At 44.1% G+C, this 25,772-nt stretch overlaps 1 protein-coding gene across 26 annotated transcripts in view; it reads left to right on the top strand.

The window, feature by feature from the left end:
* Positions 1-25,772, top strand: part of Sgip1 (SH3GL interacting endocytic adaptor 1) — a 196,527-nt gene that overhangs the window by 82,875 nt on the left and 87,880 nt on the right. For 6 of the 26 annotated variants that reach the window (XM_041651236.1, XM_041651241.1, XM_041651252.1 and 3 more), the window contains 7 exons: positions 5,277-5,340; positions 12,896-12,920; positions 13,906-13,989; positions 15,707-15,778; positions 19,413-19,469; positions 21,546-21,600; positions 22,416-22,591. In XM_041651236.1, coding sequence (XP_041507170.1) covers positions 5,277-5,340; positions 12,896-12,920; positions 13,906-13,989; positions 15,707-15,778; positions 19,413-19,469; positions 21,546-21,600; positions 22,416-22,591 — 533 coding nt within the window. The remainder of the gene's footprint in view (positions 1-5,276; positions 5,341-12,895; positions 12,921-13,905; positions 13,990-15,706; positions 15,779-19,412; positions 19,470-21,545; positions 21,601-22,415; positions 22,592-25,772) is intronic. The other 20 variants (XM_041651261.1, XM_041651260.1, XM_041651258.1 and 17 more) reach the window with 8 other exon arrangements.

Raw genomic sequence — 25,772 nt, 5'->3', positions numbered from 1 at the left:
GTTAGTGTTGGAGGCTTCATTGTGGTTGTTGTAATACAAGAGCACTGCCTGGCAGTGAACAGGCATGAGGTGGAGAGCCAAGTCCCAGTGAGTCTTTGGTGCAGAAAACGGTGCAAGGAAAGCAAGCAGGAAAGCACAAAGAAATAGAGGGCATGCAAGGTCTTGACCCAAAGGTGGAACAAATCATTCCGTTCCAACAGTAATGATGAGATGAGCCCCAAGCCAGGTGAGCCAGGTTAACTTCACGCTAGAAAACAGAGAAAGACCCTCACGCATGATGAAACTGACCTTGGCACATATGAATGGCGCTGAAGTTCTAGAAGGAAAGAAGCCTACAAATCTGAGCCTTGGGAGGAAGGTTTGGTGCACACAGACCAGTGCAAGAAGCAGAAGGAGCCACCGAAACAAGAGCCCCTGAAGAACCCTCCAAAGATACAACACAGTATGAGGAAGGGACATCCGTTAAAGTCCCAGTTCAGAATCAGACAGATCCAGCACCATCAGACGCTTCATAGCAGAGTTGCTGGGTTCTGCTACAGGAGGAAGGACTGATAGCAATCCTGATAGCCCTGGAGAGCAGAGCGGCCCACCTTGTCTGTAAAGGCAAGGGACCAGGAACTTGAGATCAAATTAGTAGTAAGACTGTTAGAAATACAACTAATACCAAGACTAAGCCCCCATCCTAAGTACCTGGCCTTTATCTCAGCAGGAACCATCAGCCAGAGACTCTGCTTGCAGTGACAGAGATGACAGTCAGGAGGACCCAGACCATATCCCAGGTGCAGGTTGTCAGGCAGGAGCTACACTGAAGCTACGCTGGTGATGGTTGCTTTGTTATTACCACATTCCAAATTCCCCTGTGAATATAAAAGAAATGATTTTATTTTGGATCCTTTGACCAGTTAAAAGGCTACCAGTAAAGATGGGTTATAAAGCCTATGCAACTTCATGGCCCCAACGTTTCCATGGATTCTCCTGTCTCTGCCTCCTAGATGAACAGTACTGTGTCTGGCTTTACGTTGAGTTCTGGTGATTCAGACGCCTCATAACTGCAAAGCAAGGGCTTTATCCACCGAGCCACGTCCACAGCCCATACAAAATACTTTGGAATTTTTGCCACATATAGAGAACTATAAAATGCCAGGTAATGTTTTTCCAAACATTCAGATGTGGGAATTTGCATCAATACCAATGCTCATTATAGTGAAAATGTTGGTTCAGATCAGTTTCTAGCTTGTCACAAAAACTGTTCATCACCACACTGTTGACAGATATCACACAGAAGTGAAACCAAGGCTTTCTGAGACTTTCCTTTCCTTGCATTTGAAAGGTCTCCTCTTAAAGACCATTGAGCAAATGGTTTTAAGCCAGCCCTGTCCTTCACTCGGGTGGAGTTCTAATAGTGTGGTATTTACCCTCAGAGCTTCTGAGACCAGATCAAAGGAGCTAGCAGCTGAGTAAAGTGTTTCTGGAAGCTTCACATATACCTGACAATGGAAAGTGCCTGTTCTCTGCAAATTTTCCTGGAAACAGGGACAGAGTGGAGGTCACAAATCTGTCACTGCTTCCAGAAGTGTTCCTTTTGTTATCACAACATAACATTGTTGTTATCTATGGGGGAGTATCACAATTGAACTTTTTTTGAAAAAAAAATCACCAAAAATTATTTCAGAACATTTTAAATAAAGGTATGATATTGAGTTGTTTGGCATATGCAGTTATTTAGGCCTGAAACTTCTGAGACATTGTACTTTGTTTCTTTCACGTTTTTCCCCCTCTCTCATTGCAAAATAGCCTGGCTTGAACTCTTACGTTTCTTTTCTGTTGAACTAAAATGCATATAACATCCAGTTTTCTGCTTGGGCCATTTTAGCACACATAATTTCTTAGAACAAACACCACTCCATCTATGACTGTAGGGGCTGAGATGGGGGTGGACAAGTGTGTGCATAATCTGTTCTCTTCTTCCACCTGAGCAGGGGTTCTGGGCAAGGAAGTCAGTAGGTAGAGGAATTTGCCTTGTGCCCTGTTTTCTTTGCATACTCCTCCTCTTCTCGAGTCTCTCCACTTGGCATGGAGGGGCCACTCGTTAATGCTTAGTTAACAGTTGACTGCTTCCTGAAATGTCACATACTTATATGTTCCTTTCTCTATTCGGTGTATACATATATTCTGTGTGTTAGAAACAGGACAGTCAGTGACACTAACGGTCCAGGTTGGCATAGGATTATAAGAGTGTGTGATTCCTTCTCTTACCATCGCTTGTTATAAACCCACGACTAAAACCCAAAGAGCAGAAGCAACAGCAAGCTCTGCAGCCAGAAACGATGCTGGGATAAAACTCTACGTCCCCCAAGTCTGCGCCGGTGCACTTTTTCCTGGAAAACAGATAACTTGGGACCATCATGACCTACATAGGTTCCTATGGGCTGCTGCTCAAATGAGTTAATGGGATGTAACAGTTCTGTTTCTGATACAGGAATCTGAAGGTTGTGGGTGCCGCCTGATCTGTTTGCAAGGGCATGCCATCTCCTATAGGTAGAGTTACCAGAGTAAAGAACTTGAGCATGTGACTTAGTGAGGGTTTGTGCTGTGCTCCTGAAGTCACCAGCAGTGACTCATGGGTACTGCAGTCATCATGAACCTAAAGCTAAACTGGAAGCAGCAAGAAGCTGAAGCCTGGGGTAAGGGGTAAGAAGAAAATGATGGTTATGTAACTGTGGCATTTGTTCCTGTGGGGGAATAAGACAGAGTGGAGAGGGGAGAGGGATTTTAACAAAGAAAAATGAAACAGAATGGGGTGGGGGCCAAGCGTTCCTAAATATTGTGAATAGTTTGAAATGTCAGCCAGTTCCCTTGTAAACTCATTATGTGACAAGGAATGGGGAAGAGTTTTGTGTGGGGAATGAGTTTTAAAAAGAGCATTGACATTTTAAAGACCAAAACATCTTAAATAGAATGAATATTAAATGCAAAAATCGAGCTGCGCTGAGACATTTTGGAAACTATATTTGAGTAGCATCCTTAGAGACAGCTAATGAGTGACTCAGAGTCTCGGCTGACTCACGGGCCTTGAGAAAGACGATAGCAAATGCCCGATCCTGTCTACTTCTCTGCTTGTTCTTCCTGCCAGACAAATCTTGCAGCTTCAGTGGCCATATTTTGGCTTGGTTGGTTGGTTGGTTGGTTGGGGTTTTTCATTTTGTTATTTTAGAGGAAGGGCCTCACTCTGTAGTCCAGGCTGGCTTCAGATTTCCACCAATCCCCCGTCTCAGCCTCTCAACTGCTGAGATAATGGGGATAAGCCACCCTGCCCAGCAATATCAGGTTTGTGGTTGGCTTCTCTCTCTCTCAACACAGCTTTCCCTACAGTTCAGATTGCATAAGCATCTGCTATAGGAAGACAGCACTTGCCAACATAAGAAAGCCAGCCACATGTGATCTGCAGACTGCATAGGAGACGGGAACACATAGGACATGGGGTGTTGTAAGGGGAGATGCCCGGCTAACTTAACCCCCAAAATAACCACACAAAAATTGTATTAATTAAAACACTGCCTGGCCCATTATCTCTAGCCTCTTATTGGTTAACTCTTACATCTTGATTAACCCATTTCTGTTAAATCTGTGTATCACCACGTGACTGTGGCTTACTGGCAAGATTCTAACCTACGTCCATCTCAGGCCAGAGATTCATGGCGTCTGCCTGTCTCTGCTTTCTTCCTCCCAGAATTCTGTTCTGTCCTCCCAGCCTACCTCAACTCTGCCCTATCAAAAGGCCAAGGCAGTTTCTTTATTCAACCAATGAAAGAAACACAAATACAGAAGAATCTCCTACACCAATGGGGACTGCGTAGGACATGGGAGGTCTCCACGGGTCCTTGACAAGCAAGAATGGAAGACCCAGACTGGGCTTAGTTCATAAGCATGGAAGAAAAGGGCCTTCTGGCCACACTGCTGTCTGCAGGGTGCTTTCTTGGAACATAACTTTAATCAGCAAATGTCACCTGATACCTCTGTAAAATGGGCGGGCAGAGGGGAGGGGCCACACATGCAAACTGGGCGGCCCTGGCTTCTAGGCTAGGAAGGCTCACGATCATCAGAGAATCTGAAATAGCTGATGAGCGGCATCATTGATATATTAACATGTACAAGAGCATCAATCAGATTGATAGGTCCTATCAGTGTATGACTTTGGGGCCCGCCCTTCACGGATGAATTGGAACTTGGAGTATTGGCAACATAAGCAGTGCTGGAGATGAAGATCCTGAGGAAGAGATGCTGGAGTCCCAGTGTGGGGTGTGCTCAGGGACTAGTTAATAGTCCAGCCTTCCCCATGCTAACGATGAGATGGAAGTGCAGTACAGAGAGACGGGGAGAGGGGTGTGCACGGCTCTCCTGGTATGGCTCATCTCTCCGCCTTTTAGGATTACCACGTCTCAAGTACAGATCCACCCTGGAAATGGCTATTCTAAAGCTGTGATTCAGTTTCTTGGCAAAGTCTTGATCTTCCCGATACATAGTCGTCATCTAAGAAAAGCCTGTGATCTTTCCCAGTTACCGCATCCTTATGTTGCCTATGAGTCTAAGAGCTTCCCCTGCCGCGGCCTTCACAGACACCTGTGGGAGCTTCAATAGTGAATCATATTCGCATATTCGCATGCCTAGACATCTGCGGACGCTGCTCTCTGAATACGCAAATTTAACAGCTTTGTGCAGCAACTTTCCCTTTTCATTTCAGGACTGGAGATTAAACCCCTGTGCCTTGCGACTCCTTGGGGGTCAAATGACCCATTCACAGGGGTCATCTAAGACCATCAGAAAACACAAGTATTTACATGACGATTCATAATGGTAGCCAGTGGCAGCCATGGAGTAGCGATGAAAATAATTTTATGGTTGGTGGTCACCACAACACGAGAAACTGTATTAAAGGACCTCAGTTTTAGGAAGGTTGAGAACCACTGCTCCAGGGCCTGGTCTGTGCTAGGCAGGTGCTCAACCACTGAGTCATACCCCTAATACCCGTAGTCTTTTTTTTTTTACCTTTTTTTTTTTTTTTTTTTTTTTATCTTTGAGACATGGTTTCACAAAGGTGCCCAAACTGGTCTTGAAATCACTCAGTAGCAAAGAAGGGGCATTGACTTTGAAGTCCCCGGCCTCTGGCTCTGGAGTCATGTGTGCAGTAGAGTTCACCAGGCCTGGCTGCCCCTTCCGGGATACAATAATCACCTGTGCTGCCGACTGCTTTCTGACCCTTTGCCATCTTCCCACAGGACTGAAAAAACGTACAAGGAAGGCCTTTGGAATACGGAAGAAAGAGAAAGACACTGACTCTACGTAAGTACTTTAGAGTCTACCTCTCTGGGCGAGCTTTGGGCTAAGACCCTGCTGTATCTGGTGCTTAATGAGTGACCCAAAGTCTCTTGATAGCATGTATTTGTTTTTCTGCGCTTTCCCCACTTCCATGTCAACTGCCAGTGTTCAGCACAAATACTTCTTAGACCTGTGCTTTTGAAGGGTTGAGATTTTTCGTTGTGTGTTCATTTTTTTTTACCATGTACTTTTTTTCATATCTAACCTGTTACTTCACGCAGAGAGGCAGAAGATGTGGCTATTACATTTGTCGAGGCTAAAAACACCTAGTGCACTTCTGGATTTATCAGCATGCCCTGACCCAAGAGAACAACGTGATCACTGGTAAAGGCAGGTTCTCTCTAGCCCAACCCACAAGTGTGCCCTCGGTGGCACCCAAAGCTCACTCTTGAGGTTCTAGGATTGGGCAGGCAGAACTGTAAAACCAACAGAATGGACAGGAACCTCAGTAAGAAACCAATGCCCCAAACAACTGTGGACGCTTTGATGCAGTTGAATGGTCATACTCAAGAAAATGAATTCCCTGCGTGCCCCTGAAGAGTTAGTAATGGAACATGTTCATCCCCCTGTGTTCTTATTTAACCGTAGTGAATGTTCATTCAGAGCTGGCCTGGACACAAAATCTTAGATGCGTTTTCAAGTTGTACAAGTAACATCACACATGTGGTTCAGTTGCCAAGAACATAGGATCGCAGCCCTTTCTCGGTGTGAGGAAAGAACCGGGGACCAGCTACTGTTGGCTGAAAAAAAAAAAAAAATGCAGGTCTGGGCTGGCCTGCCCTGTATCAAAATGGAATCCCAGGAAGATCCTTCTTCACCCAGCATGCCTGAAACAGAACAACCAGGAAAATAACAATTGTGCCCACAGCTGAAAGAAATGAATTATTTTCATCTTTAGCTGTTTTATTTAATCAGCCACATTTTCACTAAATATGAATCTTATCATAGGGCACTTAGCATCTTCTCATGTCCTTCCATGCAAGAATATATAACTCAATCAATGAAGACTTGCACAAATTAAGAAGTCTTTCCTACGACTAAACGAGGCAACATGGAACGTGCCTACCAGGCTCCTTCCCATTTAATGTCAGCTGTTTCTAGTCTCACTGGTATAGGCTGATAGTAATTAAAATGGCAATTAATTCAGATGGAATTTGATGAAAAGTTGAAGGTAAGAAAGTGCACATTCGGCCTGATGCTTCATGGCAGGAGGGCCTTGAGTCCGGACCCCTAAAAGATGAGACAGTGTCTTTCACACAAAGGCAGCAGCAAAAGTAAAAGCAGGGAGGTGGGAAATCTGGCAGGCACTCAGGACAGGGCAAATGGACAGAGAGTGTGCGTGTGAGCCAGAGACAAAGATGGAAGTAGAGGAGGTCAACTAGGAAAGGCCTTAAATTCTACGCCTTCTATCCTTGGCAGTGCCTCACCTTGAACCCCTGAAATGTAAGCCAAGGATGTGAAGAATTGAGAACGATTATCTTTCTGTCTAGTTGCTAGATGTCTTCATAGTTGGTGTTTCTTCTTTTGGTGATTATATTTACTGCCATCCTGGAGGGGTTTCTAACTTATTAAGTTAAGAATATTTTTCTGAGCATCAAATAACTTGCCTCGTTTCTTGATAAATTTGCCATTTTCTAAATTCTAACCACCAAAATAAATGCCTCCCTCTCTTTGAATACCTGTCTTCTTGCCCCCCAGTTCAGCCAAGAGTCTTAAGACCTTGGAAGTTATGCCGTCCTTTATGTGGGCCTCAGTTTCCTCCCCTGTGGCAGTGAGCTTTCTATTAGGTGAAGTCCACGTTCCCTAGGAGGCCAGACACTGAACGCGTGAGGCTGTCAGCCACGTGGGCCGACAGCTCCATTGGGTCATGTGTTATGTGGGGCATTGTAGGAAGCATCTTAGAGGAACAACACAGCAGAAGCCAAGCGTGTTGCTGTGAAGCCCTCTCCATAGCTGTACCAGGGACTTGGGATGTCTGAGAAAGGATCTCTCTTGGGGGGGGGGGGGGGGTAAATGAGCCTCAGGGCAGGCTAGGCTAATTTGCATGTAGCCAAATCACTTCTTTTCCATCACCAAGTCTATAGAAGTAAGTTATTCCTCATGCCTTCGCCTCGGATGCCCCGTGTCTCCTGCGGTCTTCTAACGAGGCATTACTTTATAGATTCCCAAGTGCCTTTCCTTAACTTCTCATCTGATTGCCAAATTACTTACAGGAGAGCAAATTAAGTGTAAACTGGTCCCCCCCAACAGTAACGGTTAACGGACACATTGTTTCAGGAAAGCTTTTGTTTCTTGTGAACCCCTGCTCTCTAATTGGGTCACGCATCATTCTTGGAAAAGGAATCATAAACACGAAGGGGTTAGCAAGAGCGCTTTGCCAGTTTGCTTTAGCTAATGCCTATGTCAGCCTGCAACCATTGAGACCTGGTTGATGCGATCCTTTTTCAGGAAGCTTTTCCAGGATGGTTGCAACTGGTGCAGGGTTGCTAAGCAACCCAGCTAGCATGGCAGCCAGCATCGACTTCAGCTGATTGAACCTTCTCAGAGAGAGTGGGTTTAAGAACCAGAGCTTCCTGATTTGATCATCATTACAGGGGCTGATAGAGAGGGGAAGGGAGGGAGTCTGTGCTAAGTGGCAGAATATTCAGCTGCACCAGTGTCCTTCATTCTCACATAATTCAATAAGTTTGGTGACAATATCTCACTTCTAAAGATGAGAACTCTATGCCAGGTGGGGTTAGCAACTTGCTGAAGGCCATGAAGAAACAAAGCCGAGAAGAGAACCATGCTCTGAAAAAAGGTAGAGTTGAGAAAGACTGTGACCCAGACAGAGAGTCAAAGAGAAATGGCAGTCGGGACAAGAAACAAACCTTTAAAACTAGAGGTCACACATCCATTTTGAATGACAAGGTTTAAAATAGAACTCATCCAATACAATGGATCTGTCACTTTAAAAAAAGGAAAAACTTATTAAAATGAAATACAGGTCCAAGACGTTGGTTTTCCTACAGATTGCTAAATAAATTTGGCATTGTGCAAAAATTGTGAATTCACAGCTGCCTCTGTGTGACCCGGTGAAGGAGACGAATCCGTCAATTCCTGAGAGAGAAGGAACAGAGGAACATCAGAAATACACAGAGGGAGCCATGGGGCAGCTGGAGTACGGACTGAAAGAAAGCATAGCACCGCATAGGAAGACGCAAGACATGATGAGATCCCCATGGGGAAGCGACCTGGAGCAGCCACCAACCAGCACCCAGACCTATAGAACTGCTGCTACTCACCTGGGGTCAGTAACACACCGCAAGGTGCTGGTCCCTGCTTGACAGCCTCCTGGGACTGGCAAGTTGGAGAGAGAAAGGATGGGAAGCAAAGTCATGGCCAAAATCTCAATAGACTATGCCTGGAGAGAGTCCAGGTCAGTGCTGCCTATGAGAGAGCCATCGGAAGTGTGGAATGGACGCCTAAGACTGAAATCAGGAGCAGATGGATAGAGAGCAGGAGCAAGGAACTCAGGACCGCGAGGGGTGCACCCACACACTGAGACATGGGGATGTTCTATCGGGAACTCACCAAGGCCAGCTGGCCTGGGTCTGAAAAAGCATGGGATAAAACCGGACTCGCTGAACATAGCGGACAATGAGGACTACTGAAAACTCAAGAACAATGGCAATGGGTTTCTGATCCTACTGCACGTACTGGCTCTGTGGGAGCCCAGGCAGTTTGGATGCTCACCTTACTAGACCTGGACAGAGGTGGGTGGTCCTTGGACTTCCCACAGAGCAGGGAACCCTGATTGCTCTTCGGGCTGATGAGGGAGGGGGACTTGATCGGGGGAGGGGAAGGAAATGGGAGGCGGTGGCGGGGAGGAGGCAGAAATCTTAAATAAATAAATAAATAAATAAATAAATAAATAAATAAATAAAAGACTGAAATCTCCCACAAGCACCGCAGGTGACTGGCCTGAGCACAAACCGGAAAGCAGCACCGCCACCTCCGCCAAGGTGAGCCACAGTGTGGGAACACAAGAAGGCGGAGCCAGGCAGTCTTGCCCAGCATTCTCAGGCATTCCATCAGGGGAAAGGCTGGATCCTCAAGGGAAGATAATGCCCAGCAGAGGCAAACACAAGCCTGGGCACGCCCTCCATGGCCTGTACTCATGCCCCTCCTGGATGCCCCAATGGAAAGTAGGCTCCCCTCAGCACACCAGAAAGAGGGAACTCCAACAGGAAGCGGTGTCCAGCACAGAAGCTGCCTCAGGAAGGGAGGACACTGAATTTGTTTGAATCACTGAGAATAGCAACCCACTCCCCGCTGCAGAGCTGGCTACAAGGAAGAGCTATCAACGGGGTGGGGGCCGCCATGTCATCCCGCCCAGGAAGAAGCACACACTGCGGATAGATTTCCTATTTCATTTTATTTTTCCTTGTTTTACTGTAATTCACATTTCCTTCCGTTCTTTAGTTTCTTTTAGTCTAAATCCTGCCTGAACAGGCTTTTGTATCTGTTCTCTTTTTCTGCGTCTCTTCTTCAGCATTCTCTTAATTGCTCCCCACACGTCTAGTCCACATGCTGTTGCTCTCTCTCCTGCTCACTCCTTCCACATCTTCCCTTTGACTTCCTGTTAGTTCTTGTAACCTTAAAATACTAGAAACTGCAAGCATCCTAGGGTCCCTGTCTCGGGACCTTATTGGGGACCCAACTGCTCTGGTTTTTAGTTTATTTTGTTTTTTACTCTATGAATACCAAGACTGCTGTAAACAGTCACTTCTGTATATGCAGTTTGCTTCCCCCCAAAAGTAGTCATGAGGGGGAATGCAAGCCGAAACAGGTGGCTCAGAAGACGCCCATAAACTACAGCCAAGAAGCCACAAAGGGCAAAGCAAACCCTGGAGTACCAAGAGCCCAGCAGATGTACAGAAGAGATCAAGGAAACAGAACGCGTGTGAGAAATCAAGCCGCTCTAACATAACTCCTCAGAGGCAGACAACAAGGTCTGGGCAGCTAATGTCAGAAGATTCTAGGCTCTTACTGTTTAACAGGAGCAGTTGCCACATAGAGGCCTCAGACAGCAAATAAGTGAAGAAAGAAAATCTTCTGCCTGCATAGACACACACACACCACACTAAATATCATATATATCACATAATATCAAATATTATATATATATATATATATATATATATATATATATATATATATATATATTCTACTAACCCCTAAAAGGCAAACACAACAAACTCTCATACTGCTTCTCTCATCGGCGACTCTTTAAAAACCAGGGAAGCATGGAATGATAGTTTCAAATCCCAAAAGTAAATCAGTGCCCATGAGATTGCTATATCAAGCAAAGCATCCTTCTAAAACTGATGGGGAAGTAAGGACATTTGAAGACCAGCCCCACTGAGGCAATTCATGACATCTATGCCAGCACCAAAGAAGAAGCTCAAAGCACTGTAATGCAAAGGGTGAGGAAAGATAGTCCCAACCCCAGGGGGACAGGAAAGAATAAAGTTGAGCATAGAAGTAGAGGGAAGAGGACTCCTTCACCACCCCTATCCAGGAAACCAGCAAGCCCCTAATCCCAACAGGAGAGAAAGAAAAGAACACCTAACAATCCAACACACCAGAAAATCATCCACAATATGACTGGAATTTCTAGACATTTCTCAGTAATGACATTTCTGTAAATAGCATCAACTTGACTGGCCAGAGCTGGAGAGACAGCTCAGCAGTTAAGAGCACTGACTGTTTTTTCCAGAGGACCCAGGTTCAGTTCCCAGCACCCACATGGAGATTCACGACCATCTGTAACTCCAGTTCCAAGGGATTCAAAACCATCATCTGCCTTCCACAGGCACTAGGCGTGCACATGGAACCAAAGGGCTCCTATACATAAAATAAAAATAAATAAATCTCTCAGAACAAAACCAGATCAAATCTTCTAGTTCTTGCTAATCGTGTAACTTTTAAGTTCCTTACTGTGAATTAAAGCCGCGTTCCCACGTAATAACAGTGGCTACCCTCTGGCTTCCCCCTCTGCCTTAGTGACATTTCAAAAACAGCAGTGACCAAGGCAACTTGCAAAAGAGCTATGGTTTCCAAGAGTTAGTGTTCGTGAAGGCAGAGCAAAGGTGGCAGGAGCAGGAAACTGTGGGTTTACGTCTTGAACCAAAAGCAAGAGGCAGAGAGAGCACTGGGGCGGGAGTACACCTCAAAGCCCCGCCCTCAGTGATGAGCTTCCTTTGGCAAGAACATCTCCTAAAGCTACCCCAAGAGCTCCACTAAATATTCAAACACCCGGGACTATGGGGAGGCATCTCATTCAAACCCCTACACCTCCCCTCACTTGTCAGTCCTGTGTTCTGCTGTAACAAAAACAACTTGCTTACACTGTTCTACCGTGCAGTGTAGCTGTGAGCAGACAGTTTGTGTTCCCGGTGAAGAAATGTCCGTGGGTGAGGAACAGCACTTTTGAATCCTCAGCAGCTGCCAGGAACTAGTACTTTTTCACTTTTTGTGCCAATCAGGTTAGATAAGGGAGCCCAAGGGGACAGAACATAGAAATGGTGACGTCTGAACCTCCAGATGCCCCTCACTCTGAAGCCCTTGCTCTAGGAGCACCCCAGCATGACACCACCATAGAACCGCTGTTCTGGAATTCAGCAGCAGAGGGCGTCACTTAGCACAATTCCCACCTCCACCTCCTGTCCTATCCCTGAAAGATAATACAGAAGTACAGAAGGAGATACAGGTTCTCAAATTGGTTGAAAACTACCAGGAAAAAAAAAAAAAGCTTTACCTCATGAAAGACATCAGGATCATAGCTAAAGGAGTATACATCTGCCTGTAGATAGATAGATAGATAGATGATAGATAGATAGATAGATAGATAGATGATAGATAGATAGATAGATAGATAGATAGATAGATAGATAGATAGATGATAGATAGATGATAGATAGATCGATCCTTTAAGTGGAGCCAGCAAGAATGGCCGAAGAAATTGGAAAGCTGCCTAAGCAGCTGAGTGAGTATACTCTTGCAGAGAACTAAATTCAGTCCCAGCACTAATGTCAGGTGGCTTACAACTAACTGTCTGTAACTTCAGGTCCTGGGGACCCGACCCTCTCTCTGGCCTCTACGAGCACCTGCGTTCACATTTGCACATGCCCCCAGACAGGCATGCACTTATGCACGTAATTTAAAATAAAATAAATCTTTCAAAAAAGAATGGATGGACCAGACTCTGATGAGATATGTGAGTCATGGTCCAGCACTGCCAGTTTGTGCCTTTGGAGTTCAGTTCTGGATGAGGGTTTCCCTCCTGACACACCTGTGCCTACCCCACACTCAGAGGTCGCTCAGCTTGGGAGTTTTTGTTTCATCTGCTGGGTTTACTGCAGAGGGAACACAGGGCGGCGGAAGATAACGGCTAAGAGTTCTTACTGTGTTCTGTCGTCACTGCAGCAGGAATGGTTCGTTTTCGTAATAGCTATCCATTTCTTTTCTGTTACAGAGGCTCCCCAGATCGAGATGGGATGGTAAGTATTTCAATGACCCTTATCAGCAGGATCTCACCTCAGTATCTGCTATACTTAGGTATCCCAAAGGCCAGTTTCTCCCGCCTCCTTTTTACCTCCCTCCTGCCCTCTCCCTTGCAGGAATTCTCAAAAACCCAACTATTTTCATTCTCTCTAGTAAACATACATGAGAAATCAGTGTGGTCCTCATCCAGTTAGACTTTATTGCGCTTACCTAAAACCCAGCGCCAGAGCCCACAAGCAGACTAGCACAAAGATGGCAGATCCAAAGCCAGAGAGCTAGCTACTACAGGGGCTGCGCTCACTAACTGCTGTTTCATCTCCAGCTCAGTGATATAAAGCTCATTATGGGAGAAAGTTCTCCAGTGGCACCACCGTTGTAGAGGAACTGCTTCCCAATAGAACTTTCCCCTTGAGGAGCTGGGCTGCAAATACATTTCCTATATTAAATTCAGAAATAGGGAGTGGTCTTGAAACTTCATGTGCCTGAAATTTACCGCCTGGAGGAGAAAAAATGCACCCACTGGTTTTCAATTTAGCAGGAAGTGTCTCCTAGCCGGCTGCCAGATTTTTTGGTTTTTAAAGAGGTCCAGGGTATGCCAGCTCGGAACGGTCCACGTCCGAGTCTACCCTGGCTTCTGAAATGACTTTCCCTTCCCATCTAATCAGCTGCCTATTCAGAAGGTTCTAAACAACAGCTGTCATCGAGGAGGAATGGACACACATTAAACTCCCTGGGGCAGAGTGAGAGCTAAAATAAACCCGCGGTTAAAAATATATATTTTGAAAACTGTTCCGTATGCAGTGTACCTAATGGGGCGCTAATTGCAGCCACAGCGGGAGTTTTTCTCCTGCACTTGACTTAGGAGGTTTCGGCTTTGGGGTACCTTTTGCGTTCATGTGATTCTCGCTATGAAATGCTTCTGAAAACGTAGAATGAAATTGGTCAGACTTTGGGGCCCTCTATAATCCAGGCTCTATCCAGCAGGGGAACAAAAAGGCCCAGAAGACCCAGCTTCTCCTCACCTCTTGCTTCTGGCTCAGAGCCCTCTCCTTAACTTTGTCTCAGGTACTCTCTGCTTCTGTGTCTTCTCTGCTTCGGGCTGGGTCCTCTCCCCGGGTCCTTCTGTCTTTCTGCCCACACCTTCACCAGGCTCCATCATCTCCTCGGCCTTTCCTGGATGCTACTCCTGGCTTTTCTCATTCTCACACTCTCTGTCTTGTCTTTTTTTTTTTTCTTTCTCCGACCCCCTGCTCATTGTCTCTGAGGCCCTGTTGCTGCCTACCTCTCTGGTCTCTGTTCTTCTGAGGAGCCCCAGCTTACACATCTACTGGATTCTGTACCATGGTACCTGTTGTTGAAGACGACCATGTACAATTCTCTGCAGACATGGGCCCAATGCCATGTAGGTCTCCTCGAGCCTTCCTCGAGCCATCCCAAGTCCTGTAAAAATCACTTAATTATCAGTTGTGTCATCCCCATTGTTAGTTAGAAATGCCATAAATATGTGTTGATAAGAAAGAGGAATTATTTAATTTCATTTCTTCCAGAAATAACACAAGATCTATTCTGGAAAAAGGCCACATTCAATTCAAAATAAGTGCATTTTCTCAACAACACGGTGAAAAAATGGAAATTACTAGCCAGAGGCAAGTTCTTTGGAAAATGTTCAAATTTCTCCCAAACACTTGGCCACCAAATTCTGAAGCCCAATGCTGTGGGCTAAAGTGAATATCTCTGTTATTGGTCTGTAGATGTCTCAGCCTGAATTTTTTTTTTCTGAACTCAAAATGAGTTTTTTAAGACCTTGGATCTATGGACTGAAACCACTTGGATCTGTTTGAGGCCCCTTGCAAGCCACCGCCTGCCATTTTGAGGCCCAGGGTTTGTGTTGACACTTTCACTCATATGAATCTACAAGCTACAGGTGCTGTCAGCAATAAAGAAGTTGGTACCCAAAAAGTCCATGCCAACACTTCAATGTAGCGATCCTTAATTTCAGTTCCTCAGCGCCTGATGGAGCCCATCACTGATGAGGCTGCATGGCCGGGCTGCATGGTATGAAGGTGGATGTGTTTTGCTACTCACCGGCTAAATGTACACCCATCCATCATGGGCAGACCTGTTTGTCACAATGTCTAGACCTCAGGTAACTGTGTGTGAGAACCCATTCTAACCCAGAGACAAACTCTAATTGGTCCTGAACTTTCCCTAAGGAGTTCCGATTCTCCACAAATATGCTGGGGTACCAGGGTCAGAGTCCCAGGCTGTGAGAGCTGTTCTGCTCGTCTCTAAACATGCAGACAGGAAAGGACACGGGTCTGGAACTGTCCTCTATGTGCCCTGTGGGTCTTTGTTGGCCTTTCAAAAGGCTTCAACAAGCGGAAAAGAGAGGAGCTACGTGTTCCATTCGTAGATTAGCGATGCAATCAGAAATGGCCCAGTCCCTTTCCGTATCGTCTAGGTGTCTGTTCTGTATTCGTAGGCTAAGTGCCCTCTGAACAAGGACCCAAATGGCCCCTGGTGCCCTGGCTCTCTCCCAGCATCTCCCTTTCTCTCTTGGCTTAGCCAAAGTGGCCTGCTGAATAGAGCCTCCTTTAGGGGGCCCCAAAGTCTGCTCTTTGCTTACAGAGCCCTGCCATGCTGGGCAGGCTGCACAATTTGGTCTAGAGGTTGTCTCGACTGTGATATGTTTGCTGACTCCATGTGATTCTTTATATATGTCTCGAAGAAGAAACAGATATCCTTTAACAACTTTTTTCTACATGAACACAATCAATTCCAGCAGCCCAGCCCACACGAGCCACCCTACCATAGCAAAGCAGAGTGTGCGCGGGAAGGAGGCAAGAAAGCGTCGGTAAGGACACAGATTTTAGTTTAAAATTTCCGAGGGGTTGTAGAAACAGTGAGTAAAATCTCCACCTCGAATCTGGAAAGCCCGATAGCACTACTTATTCACCAAGGTAACTGCAAATTACTACCCAGGCGTGGGTTTCAAATCAACCCTAACGACTTCATGTGCGGATTGATGTCTAGCTTCTCTTTTAAAGAAAGAGCAAGCCTCAAGGCTTGCATCGTCTTTTGTCTTAGACAAAGGACAGGGATTTCAGTGTCTCAGATTTTTAAAAGAATTTGTTGTCTGTAAAGATGACTTTGATTGTAATATAAATGTCAACATGAAATTTGAGTTGGATTGATCTTGGTAAAGTTAAGTACCATCTTTAGCAATAATATCAGGAGTTTGGCAGGACCGTCCCTTGTGGAAACTGGTAATCTTAACCAAAAAATCTAGAGTCAAGGATGCTGAATTTGGGTCAGACTTTGCATTAACTCCAACTATGGAGCTCTAAAAAGCTATTTAACTAAAATTCAGCCCCTTGGTCTCACCTGGTTTCAAATATTGACTAGCTACTCCTATTTAGTAACTGTGAAAGGAGCAACCCAGAGGGTGTTTTCCTCTTTACAGTGGCCAGTGCTGTCTTGTAAGATTGTTTCCAACGTGATTTACATCTACTTAGGAGAAGAGAAGATAATATTTTGACAGTACATCACATATTTTTAAGATCATTGTGTAGCTGTAAACTGACCTCACATAAAACAGGGCCATTCCCAGTGGAAACATAGAACTGTTGAATGTATAATTGAGAAAGATCATGATTGCAAACATTGATCTAGCTCAGTGGTTCTCAGCCTTCCTAAGACTGTGACACTTTAATACAGTTCCTCATGTGATGGTGACCCCCAATCAAAAAATTATTTTGCTACTTCATAACTGTAATTTTGCTACTGTTGTGAATCATAATGTAAATATCTGATATGCAGGATATCTGATATGGGGGCCCTGTGAAAGAGTTGTTTGATCCCCCTCCATGGGTCAGGGACCCACAGGGTGAGAACCGCTGGTCTAGCTCACCGCGTTATCTGAAGGTGGTCAGATAGCTAAAGTGAAATGCCTATTAAAACAAGATGATCTCCGTTCAGTACAAAAATTCAGGTTATAAAAGTTATACTAGATAGATAGAGAATTTTAGAAAAGAGAAACCATAGGGGGAAAGTATATCACTCAGATTCCACGAAGTAAAAATAATCAGTGTTTAGGTTTCCGTGGAAGCTGGGGCTCACTGCAGCCTTATGTTCGGCTGTCCAGTGTGTCCTCACCACGTCCCTCCCAGCTTTGAAGTCTTCTGCTGAAAACTGGGACAGCCAACCAGCTCTGAGCTGTGCCTGGTTCAGTCTCTAAAGACAAGAATGACTTCCCCTTGTGCTTAACCAGAAGAGTCCCAGTTAAAACCTGGCTGACCTTTAACGTGGTCGTGTTCACATGTGAAACAAAAGGTATTTGTTGGAGTAAATGAGCATGAAGGAGAACAAATCGCCAGTCTCTGTTATAGAGTTTCATGGGTACATGTGTGTACATGCACGCCGTGTGTGTGTGTGTGTGTGTGTGTGTGTGTGTGTGTGTGTCTGGAGTGCTGAGTATCTGACAAAAAGAATGTATTGTTACAATCTGTTGTTTGAATTAAGTATTTGTTTTTAAAATGCTTGTCATAAAATAAACAAAATTTTGAGGGTTTTCTTTTCCTTTGTTTCAATCTTCCATTGGTGTCCATAGAAACAAGGAAATATTTACTAGACCCAAATATAGAAATTTAGTATATTCTTTATGCAAGTGTTGGATATATGTTGTCAAGAAAAAAATATATCTATACTAACACATACATATATATGTATATATATATATATTTATCTGAACATGTAGAATATCTTGAATTTGAGGAACTTTAACCACAGAGAGTATTATCAGAGAAGAAAGCTGTAGAACTAGACAAACCGTGAATTCATTAATTTACCTAATTTCTTCGAGTTTATAATAACAATACTTTGTATGGAGGAATTTAGAAACTAGAAAGCAGATTGATGGCATTGTCACACTGATAACAATATCCATGGGTTTGTGTCTCTGGAGTCAGTTTAGTTTATTTGATTCCCTATTATTATAAGTCAGATTTTCTGTTGAACTTGGTTATATATGCTTTCTAAGGAGTTGAATCATCTTGCAGTAAAAACATACACAGACCGATTGGTGAAGCAGGAAGTACATCTATAAAAATAGGAGGCAGGAGAGATTATTGACACACTAAGTTGACCATGTTTTCAACAGTGGCATTGTAGTGGACAGGCAGAGCTCATGAGACAGGTTTGAGAGGCCTTTGACATACTGTGCAGACCGCCACTGAAGCTCAAACCTCGCGATGGCAGTCCTGTGGGAAGACCGAAATGATGCCTGCATAGAAGTCATCTTTGTGATAAATGGGGAGGTGATTTGCTCAGCGTAGGCCCCACGTTCCTGGTGGCAGTGATATTCAGTAGCAAGGGGAAAGCACATCACTTATGCCTCATGAACTATGCCCCTCACTGAGCCATGGCTTGTTCTTAGAATGCCCAGGCAACATTCCGTAAGTGTTAATGGATATTGATGGTTCTGGGTTTTCTATTAATCCTCTGTGCATATGCGAAGAGCTCCCTCCTGTTTGTCAACTTGGATTGCAGGCTACACTGTAATGCAAGTGGCCCTGTCCTCCAACCCTATGACTCACCAGACGTGTGGTTCCAAAGTCTGCTCGATGACATAGCGTCATTCTGTGTGCTAAGTGCAAGACCTTTTGTCGCTAACCTCGTTTGTGCTTTTGTCCGACAAAATAGAGATGCTTATTAATATTTTCCCAGAGGGCAACACATCCTCAGTCAAGTACTTGTGTTCCTATGTCACAATTCTACTGTGAGCCAAAATAAAACTCAGATAAGAAGCAGACCCATGCTCATTTCCTATCTTCTTGCAATCGCGTGTGCGAGTGGAGGCACGGGACACACGAAAAGAGAGGCCCGTTAATCTTCAAATTCTGTTTTCATAATCTGCTAAGAGGGGTCACTTGGGAAGAATAGCACCATGATTTCCAGTGACCAGGAGCTGAATGAACTCATCTAAAGACGATTCCATTTATATTTTATCAATTGAGTCAGTGGTAAAAAAAAAAAAAAAAAAGTAATTACTGACTCGGCTGAATGTTCAGGTATGTCGGAATTATTTATATGTCAGCAACACAGATGTCAAAGGTTATCCTTTAAAATTCCTATGTATGATTTTAATTCTCAAGATCTAGAAAATTCAACCCTCCAAGTCCGTCACGGGTAAAATCTGGACGGCTACCTATGCGTGCCCCCATGCCTGGTTTGCAGTCTTGTGAAATATGCACAGAGACTTCTCATTCAGCGCCATGGCAACTACTTCACCACCCAGTTACACCAATGCGCTTTTTACCATAGGATGCTCCAACCTTTCTTTCCAGTTCTGGATTTTGATAGCTCATTCTAAGTACAGATAAGACTTAGGCGATTTTCTCCTGTGGTGTCGGTTTTGTTTTGTTTGTTTGTTTGTTTGTTTGTTTCATTCAAATATGTCTCTTCTAAATTTATTTTCAAATTTATTACAGAAAAAAAGCAATGGGGCACCAAATGGATTTTATGCAGAAATTGATTGGGAAAGATATGTAAGTATGAGCATGTTTACAACCATTGGAATAAATTGATATTGTATGCACTTAGATACCTAAGAGGACATAGAAATACGTGTAAAACTACATTTCTTTTAGAAGTGTCTGCCGTGTTTAAGATGCAGTGAGTCATAGCACTAAAGTCTATCAAACCTGGCTACGATACCTGGCCCTCTAGGTACTCGCTGTTATGTGACCCATAATAGTCAGTGCAGCACCTGTCTGGTGCCGCTGTTGTGAGGACCCTGGGCTAATTGCTTGCACGTCCCAGGAACGTACCAAGCCCACAGCTGTATCCAAAAATACTTCTTCTCAGGTCAAATCTAGGTGATTCTCTTTGTAAGCAGCTTTGAATGTGGAGGCTAGTAAGTTAACTGCTGAGCCTGGATCACATGCTCACAGCTGTGGGGTATGAACTTTTCCCAGGTCACGTGATAGTCGGTTGATTCTCAGGGAGTGGAGGTAGATCCCGGCTGCGATCTAAAGTTCCCCCATAATTCCATTCACCATTCCCGTACACCTCACTAACCACAGCCGAGCGGTCAGGTCATTCAGCCTGGATGACCCGCAGATTTCTGATCATATGTATATGTATGTATACAGTGTAGGTCATTTTTGCCTCAGAGAGCTCACACTGCTGCACCCCAACCCACCCTTAGCAGGGTAGCCCACACTGTCCTTCCTTCGTCTTGGCTGAGGATACAGTCTCAAACCACATGGCGTCCAGGACCGAGTCAGACTGATGCGGACACGCTATCTGATGGTGCTCAGTTTACTTTCGAGTTATTGAGCTCAGTATTGCCATGTGGAGTTTTCATGTCCCTCAATGAGACTGTGTCACACGTTAATAATAGGAGCTAAGACATGAAATATGAACCTCACTACGCCCACTGTTGCTCTGTTTTGTTTTCTGTTTGTTTTTCTTTTCCAACTTTTTCCCTAAGAGTTAGCTTTTTGCAGTTAGATTCATCTCGCAGTCTTATCTGCCGGGGCTGGAGGGAGAACCTTTAGCTCTTCTTGAAACTTTTCTCCTCTTTCTCCTTCTGCCACCAAGAACTTACCATCAGTCCCTCCAAATGTCCTTGGTTCATCCATTCCACCACCAAAACTCGAGGCACACACAGCCTTAGCAATCGTGCCTGAGTTGATACACATATTTTAAATGAGTCATCCTTTCTCCTGACTCCAGTTGCCTTAGCAGTCAGTCTGTCCCCAGCCTGTTCAACTGTAAGAAACTTCAGTAGCCCTAGCAAGACTAAACCCCCACCCTGGCACACAGTCACTGTTGCCCAGACATCAGCCCCATCCCCACGGTATAGCCATCATCCTTGTTACTGTAGCCTTTGTCGCCTGAGTTCACAATGTCTGTTCCTGCCGTGGTATCTCACCCCAGGCTCTTCTCACCACTGTGGAGAGACCCCCACCTGCATCTCTATCCGCACTGAAAGGCTCCAGTAGCCCCCCATTTTTCTTATAAACTAAGCTAACTGTCCCCTCATTTTTAACACCTAACATTGCTATCTTGTGTTATTTTTCTTTATAATTTTTGCCTGGGAGAATGTGTTTTCATTTCCCTGAGGGCAAATAGTTTGCCTTTCAGTAGCCCACATTGCTTGGCACTGTCTGTGGCTTAGGGAAGACCTGATAAACGCACTGGAAATACTTTCTTCTGCCAACAGCAGATTGAGGTCCTTCCAATATCCTTGGAGAAAGATTTAAGCATAGACTGCCTAGCATTCACTTCCAAGAGCTAAATCCTCAGCCCCTTAAAGTAAGAGATTTGTCTATATTCTTAAGTAGAATATTCTAGAAGGAAAACAATTTCTCCATCATTTGAGGAAAATAACCACCTAACATACATAACATACATTTTTAACTTTTTTTTTTTTTTTTGGAAATTTGAAACAGGAGTACTGTATTTACATCATGTCCACCCTTGTCTCTCCGGCCTCCAGACTTTCATGTGTCCCCAACTTCCTCTCAATTATTCTTTTAATATTACTGTTACATGTATGTATGTGCATGTGTATACATGTATTCACACACATATGTATGTGCATTTGTGTCTTACAGAACTCTCCTGAGCTGGATGAAGAAGGTTACAGCATCAGACCTGAAGAACCAGGCTATATCCTTTCTTTTTAAATTTTTTTAATTTATATTGTCTCAGGAACCAGGAAGCTAAATTCAGGTCTCGCAAAGGTAATGAACTAACCAAAGCTATTATTCTTAGCCTCACAGGTGACTAGCCTAGAGGCCAGCCCGAGGGCTAATGAGTGTGCACAGGCCATGATCTGGTCAAGAAACAGAGAGAAAGCACTGGGATAGAGGAAAATGTGCAGTAAAGCAGCCCTCACACTTGTGACCCTGGCTTGTCTGCTGAACCCCAATATGACAGTGTCATTTACAGTGAATGGCAAAGAGCCTTCTCCATCCGACACTCCCCTGAAAGGCTCAAGCAGCCTTGTCTTACTCTGGCCAACTCCAAAGCACTTAAGACTATTGGTGCCCCTTAAAGTAGCCTTCCAGTGTGTGGAGACAGGGAAGTTTATGAGTTACTGTCTGTGCTCTGGGTGTGAGGCACAACGTTCGCCTGTCACAAAAAAGAAAAAGAAAAAAAAGAATGAAGGAGAGAGAGAGAGAAGAAAAAAGGAGAGAGAGGGAGGAAGGGAGGAAAGAAAGGAAGGAAGGAGAAAGAAAGAAAGAAAGAAAGAAAGAAAGAAAGAAGAAAGAAAATGTAGGATCTTGACCAGTACTCCTCAGAGTCCATGGTCCTTGGTCAGGTTTGTGAATAACCCTAACCTTTTCCTCCGATTCTGTTTTGCTTTGGTTTCCTGCCATCTGAGGTTCCTTTGGCTGTGTCTACCTGTAGCCATTCTTGTCTTGTCCTCACCAATGCCTCTCAGCAGAAGAAAGAGCTAAGTGTCCTTAACTGTGTTCTACCTACCAAAGGAAAGCACTTTTATTCTTCAAGCGAATCCGAAGAGGAAGAAGAATCACACAAGAAGTTCAACATCAAGATTAAACCATTGCAGTCGAAGGACGTCCTCAAGAACGCTGCCACGGTAGATGAGCTGAAGGCTTCCATAGGCAACATTGCGCTCTCCCCATCACCTGTGGTGAGTGGAGTCCTTGTGTTAAGCTTTGGTGAGGTTGGCGGAGAGCTGGGTTCTGCCACAGGTGCTACGGGCCTCCTGTGTCCAGTCTGGTGAGCTCTCAAGCCCCCGGGGGACTCACTCTTGCTCTCTTCTATTTCGGTTCCTGTGCCTTCCAAACTAGTAAACGAGCAGGGAATGGTGTCTTCTTTTGTTCTCTAATAATCATCGGAAAAAGAAAAAAAAATAAGAAAAAGATATTCCACACTTCTAAAAGAGACTTAATTTTAAAAGAATGTGAATTTCACAGGTTAAGGAGCAATGCTTTAAAAACACATCTTGGTTTCTGTCTTCATGAAAATACACAAAAGCCAAGAAAATTGCTTTTAAAAAATATTTCCCCTTGAGATGCTCCAAAATCATAGTAAATAAATAAAATCTCACTAGATTTCTCAAACTCAGATTCTTCATTATATTTTGTCCTCAAATTGTTTTAAATACTCTCGGAATTTAGAATCCTCATGCACAGCCCTTGCCTTATTTATATCATGTTAATTGGTCTTCCCCCATGATCCGGGCTTCCAGTTCCCATTCCTGCACTTCCTCAGTTGCTGAGTTCTGAGTGCTAATATTTTAAGTATTTTCTCCCTGGGGTTTGAAAAATGCCAACACTGTCTTCTAAGAATAGCTGTGAACACAGATGCAAGCTCACTAATAAGATTCTCTTGGCTTCTCCAGGGACCATCCCCCTCAATGGGCTAGTTAGTAAATGCTAACCACTTTCTAGGGGCTTCTAGAAATATCTCAACTAACCTCTGTAAAGCTATTGTAATTGTTTATCTTTTGAGAATAAAATTTTGCCCTCATGGGATAAAAAAAAAATTAAAGCAAAACTTAACAGTGGAATTTATCCCATATGTTGGCGACAATTAAAATGATTTCTAGTAGTAACCCACACGTTGCAAATGACTTCCCAGTATTTTTTCAGCGTATCTTCACCTGCTACCTTAACAAAAGCATGAAATGCCATTTCTTTCTCCTCTTCAACGGAAGGCACAGATTTTAAACTCACGTGCTGGCCTTTGATTTGTCGTCATGGGCGCCTTAGGTAAAACACCCCCTTTCCAGCTGACATCTTTCTTGCTTATCACCTTTCGCTTACTGAGTCACTGTGGTTCTTTCTCAATTGAAGAAAAATCTATTCAAATGTCAGAAACAAGTTTCTGTCCCCTTCTCTGTAGGGCATAATAAATTGAGTGGGTCTTTGGGAGTTGCACAAGAAGGGAAGAGGCAAGTCTACCTGATTAAGTGGATGACTGCACAGGGAAGTGGGCTTTCTATACGGATCCCAGAGCCATAGCTTAAAGTTCACTGAATCTAGGCCAGGGGGGATCCACTGTAAAATGGATGTGTGTCCAAATCACTTGGTGCATCTACTCCTCCAACCTGCTGCTGAGGCACAGTGAGAAAAGTGTCTGGAAGCCGGAAGCTTCCTCAGAAGCTACCTTTCAGGTAAGCGGCTCCCACCAGGTGGTTAAGGCTCAGAAAAGAGGTCCTAGAAACAGAGGAAAAGCAGATGCACACACACTGAGACCACAGTTTGGAGTTACATGGCTCCGCTCACAGGTTGGAGGGCTACTCTCCTGGCCTCATCCCACAGCCCAATTTGTTCCCTTTGCCATGGAATTTTCTTTCATAAGGGACACTCCTATGTATTTGTAATTTTGGTATTTAGACTAGGAATGAGCTCTTGTCACTCTTTTAGGGACAGTTTTCTAGTTGGGTTTTCTTTTCTACCACCAGCCCCAAATAATAACCCAGAGATTAATTATTAATTCTGAAAGCTTGGCCTCAGTTTAGGCTGTACCTACTAGTTCTTATAACTTAAATTAATCCATTTACATTCATCTACATTTTGCCTCGTTTTTTTTTTGTTTGTTTTTTACTTTTCTTTCATTCTGTTTGTCTGACTCCCTCCATGTCTCATTGGCATCACTCTCACATCCTAGAATTATCCCAAGTTTTTTCCTTCTCCTGCCTAGCTATTGGCCATTCAGCTTTCTATTACAGCAATCACAGCAACACATCTTAACATGGTGTACAAATATCCCACATTTCCCCTTTGTCTAAATAAAAAGGAAGGAGTTTACCTCTTTTTTAAAATTAATTTTTTTAAAAAAACCCTATCTTTTTTCATTTACATACCAACCCCAGTTCCCACTCCTTCCCCGCCTCCTGCACTCTCCCCATCTATCCTCAGAGAGGGAAAGTCTTCCCATGGGATGCCAACAAAGTCTAGCACATTGCTTTGAGGCAGGACCAATTGAGACTAGCAATTGTTTTTTAGTCTAAAAATAGATTCAATAATCTATGCTTTTTCCTATCACACCCATATCCCCCTTTTTTCTTTTCAGAAAGAGATCCTTGAATCCAATATTCTTTTTTTAATGTTTTCCCTGACCATGACCAGCAATAATTTGTAACCAATGCCCCTAAATGATGATAAACATTCATAATCCATTGAACAACCAAGGTACATCCCACCCTACCTCTTGCAAATGTGGGTATCATGTTATTAAATTGCTTCCTGCTATCTGGGGGCAACGGCATCTTTAGGCGACCCTAAGGAGATGGAGATAATGGTCGAGTCTTCGGAAACCTAGCTCTAACATTTGCTGTCCAGTCTTTGTGTGATGGGAAAGTATTGAGCTTATCTGAAGTTTTGGCTGCATAGTCTGTGAAACTGGACCATCTCAGCTAGCAGCTTTGAAGCTGTTCTGAATGCAGATTTTTGAGGAAACTGCAACAGAGGCATTCTGAGAGGCTGGATCGCCTGACTACTTCCCTTCATTGGTGTCTGGTCCTTTTTTTCCCGAAACACCTAAACTTTTAAAGGTAACATATATATCTGCATTAACACAAGGACAGAATGTGCAGCGTGCACAAGTCAGTTATGGATAATTTTTTGTTTTATGTTGGACAAGGTAAAATGCATCTATCAACTTTATAAGTCAGTTTGGACTGTATAACCAAATTATAAATTCTCATCCATGTCATATGAAAAGATGGCATGTAATAATCAGTCATAAGGACTCCGTAGCCAACAAAATTTAATCATGGCTTACCCAGTCTCAGAGCTGCTCCCATGCAGAGGGATCAGCATATACATCACCTGCCCTGTAGGCTGTCTTGGCTTCTTTTTTCA

This window comes from Microtus oregoni, unplaced genomic scaffold (assembly GCF_018167655.1).
Source record: "Microtus oregoni isolate MIOR12 unplaced genomic scaffold, Mior012 000005F_ref0000423, whole genome shotgun sequence".
Taxonomy (NCBI): domain Eukaryota; kingdom Metazoa; phylum Chordata; class Mammalia; order Rodentia; family Cricetidae; genus Microtus; species Microtus oregoni.
The sequence above is the reverse complement of the archived record's forward strand: the minus strand, read 5'-3'. Positions and strand labels throughout refer to the sequence as shown.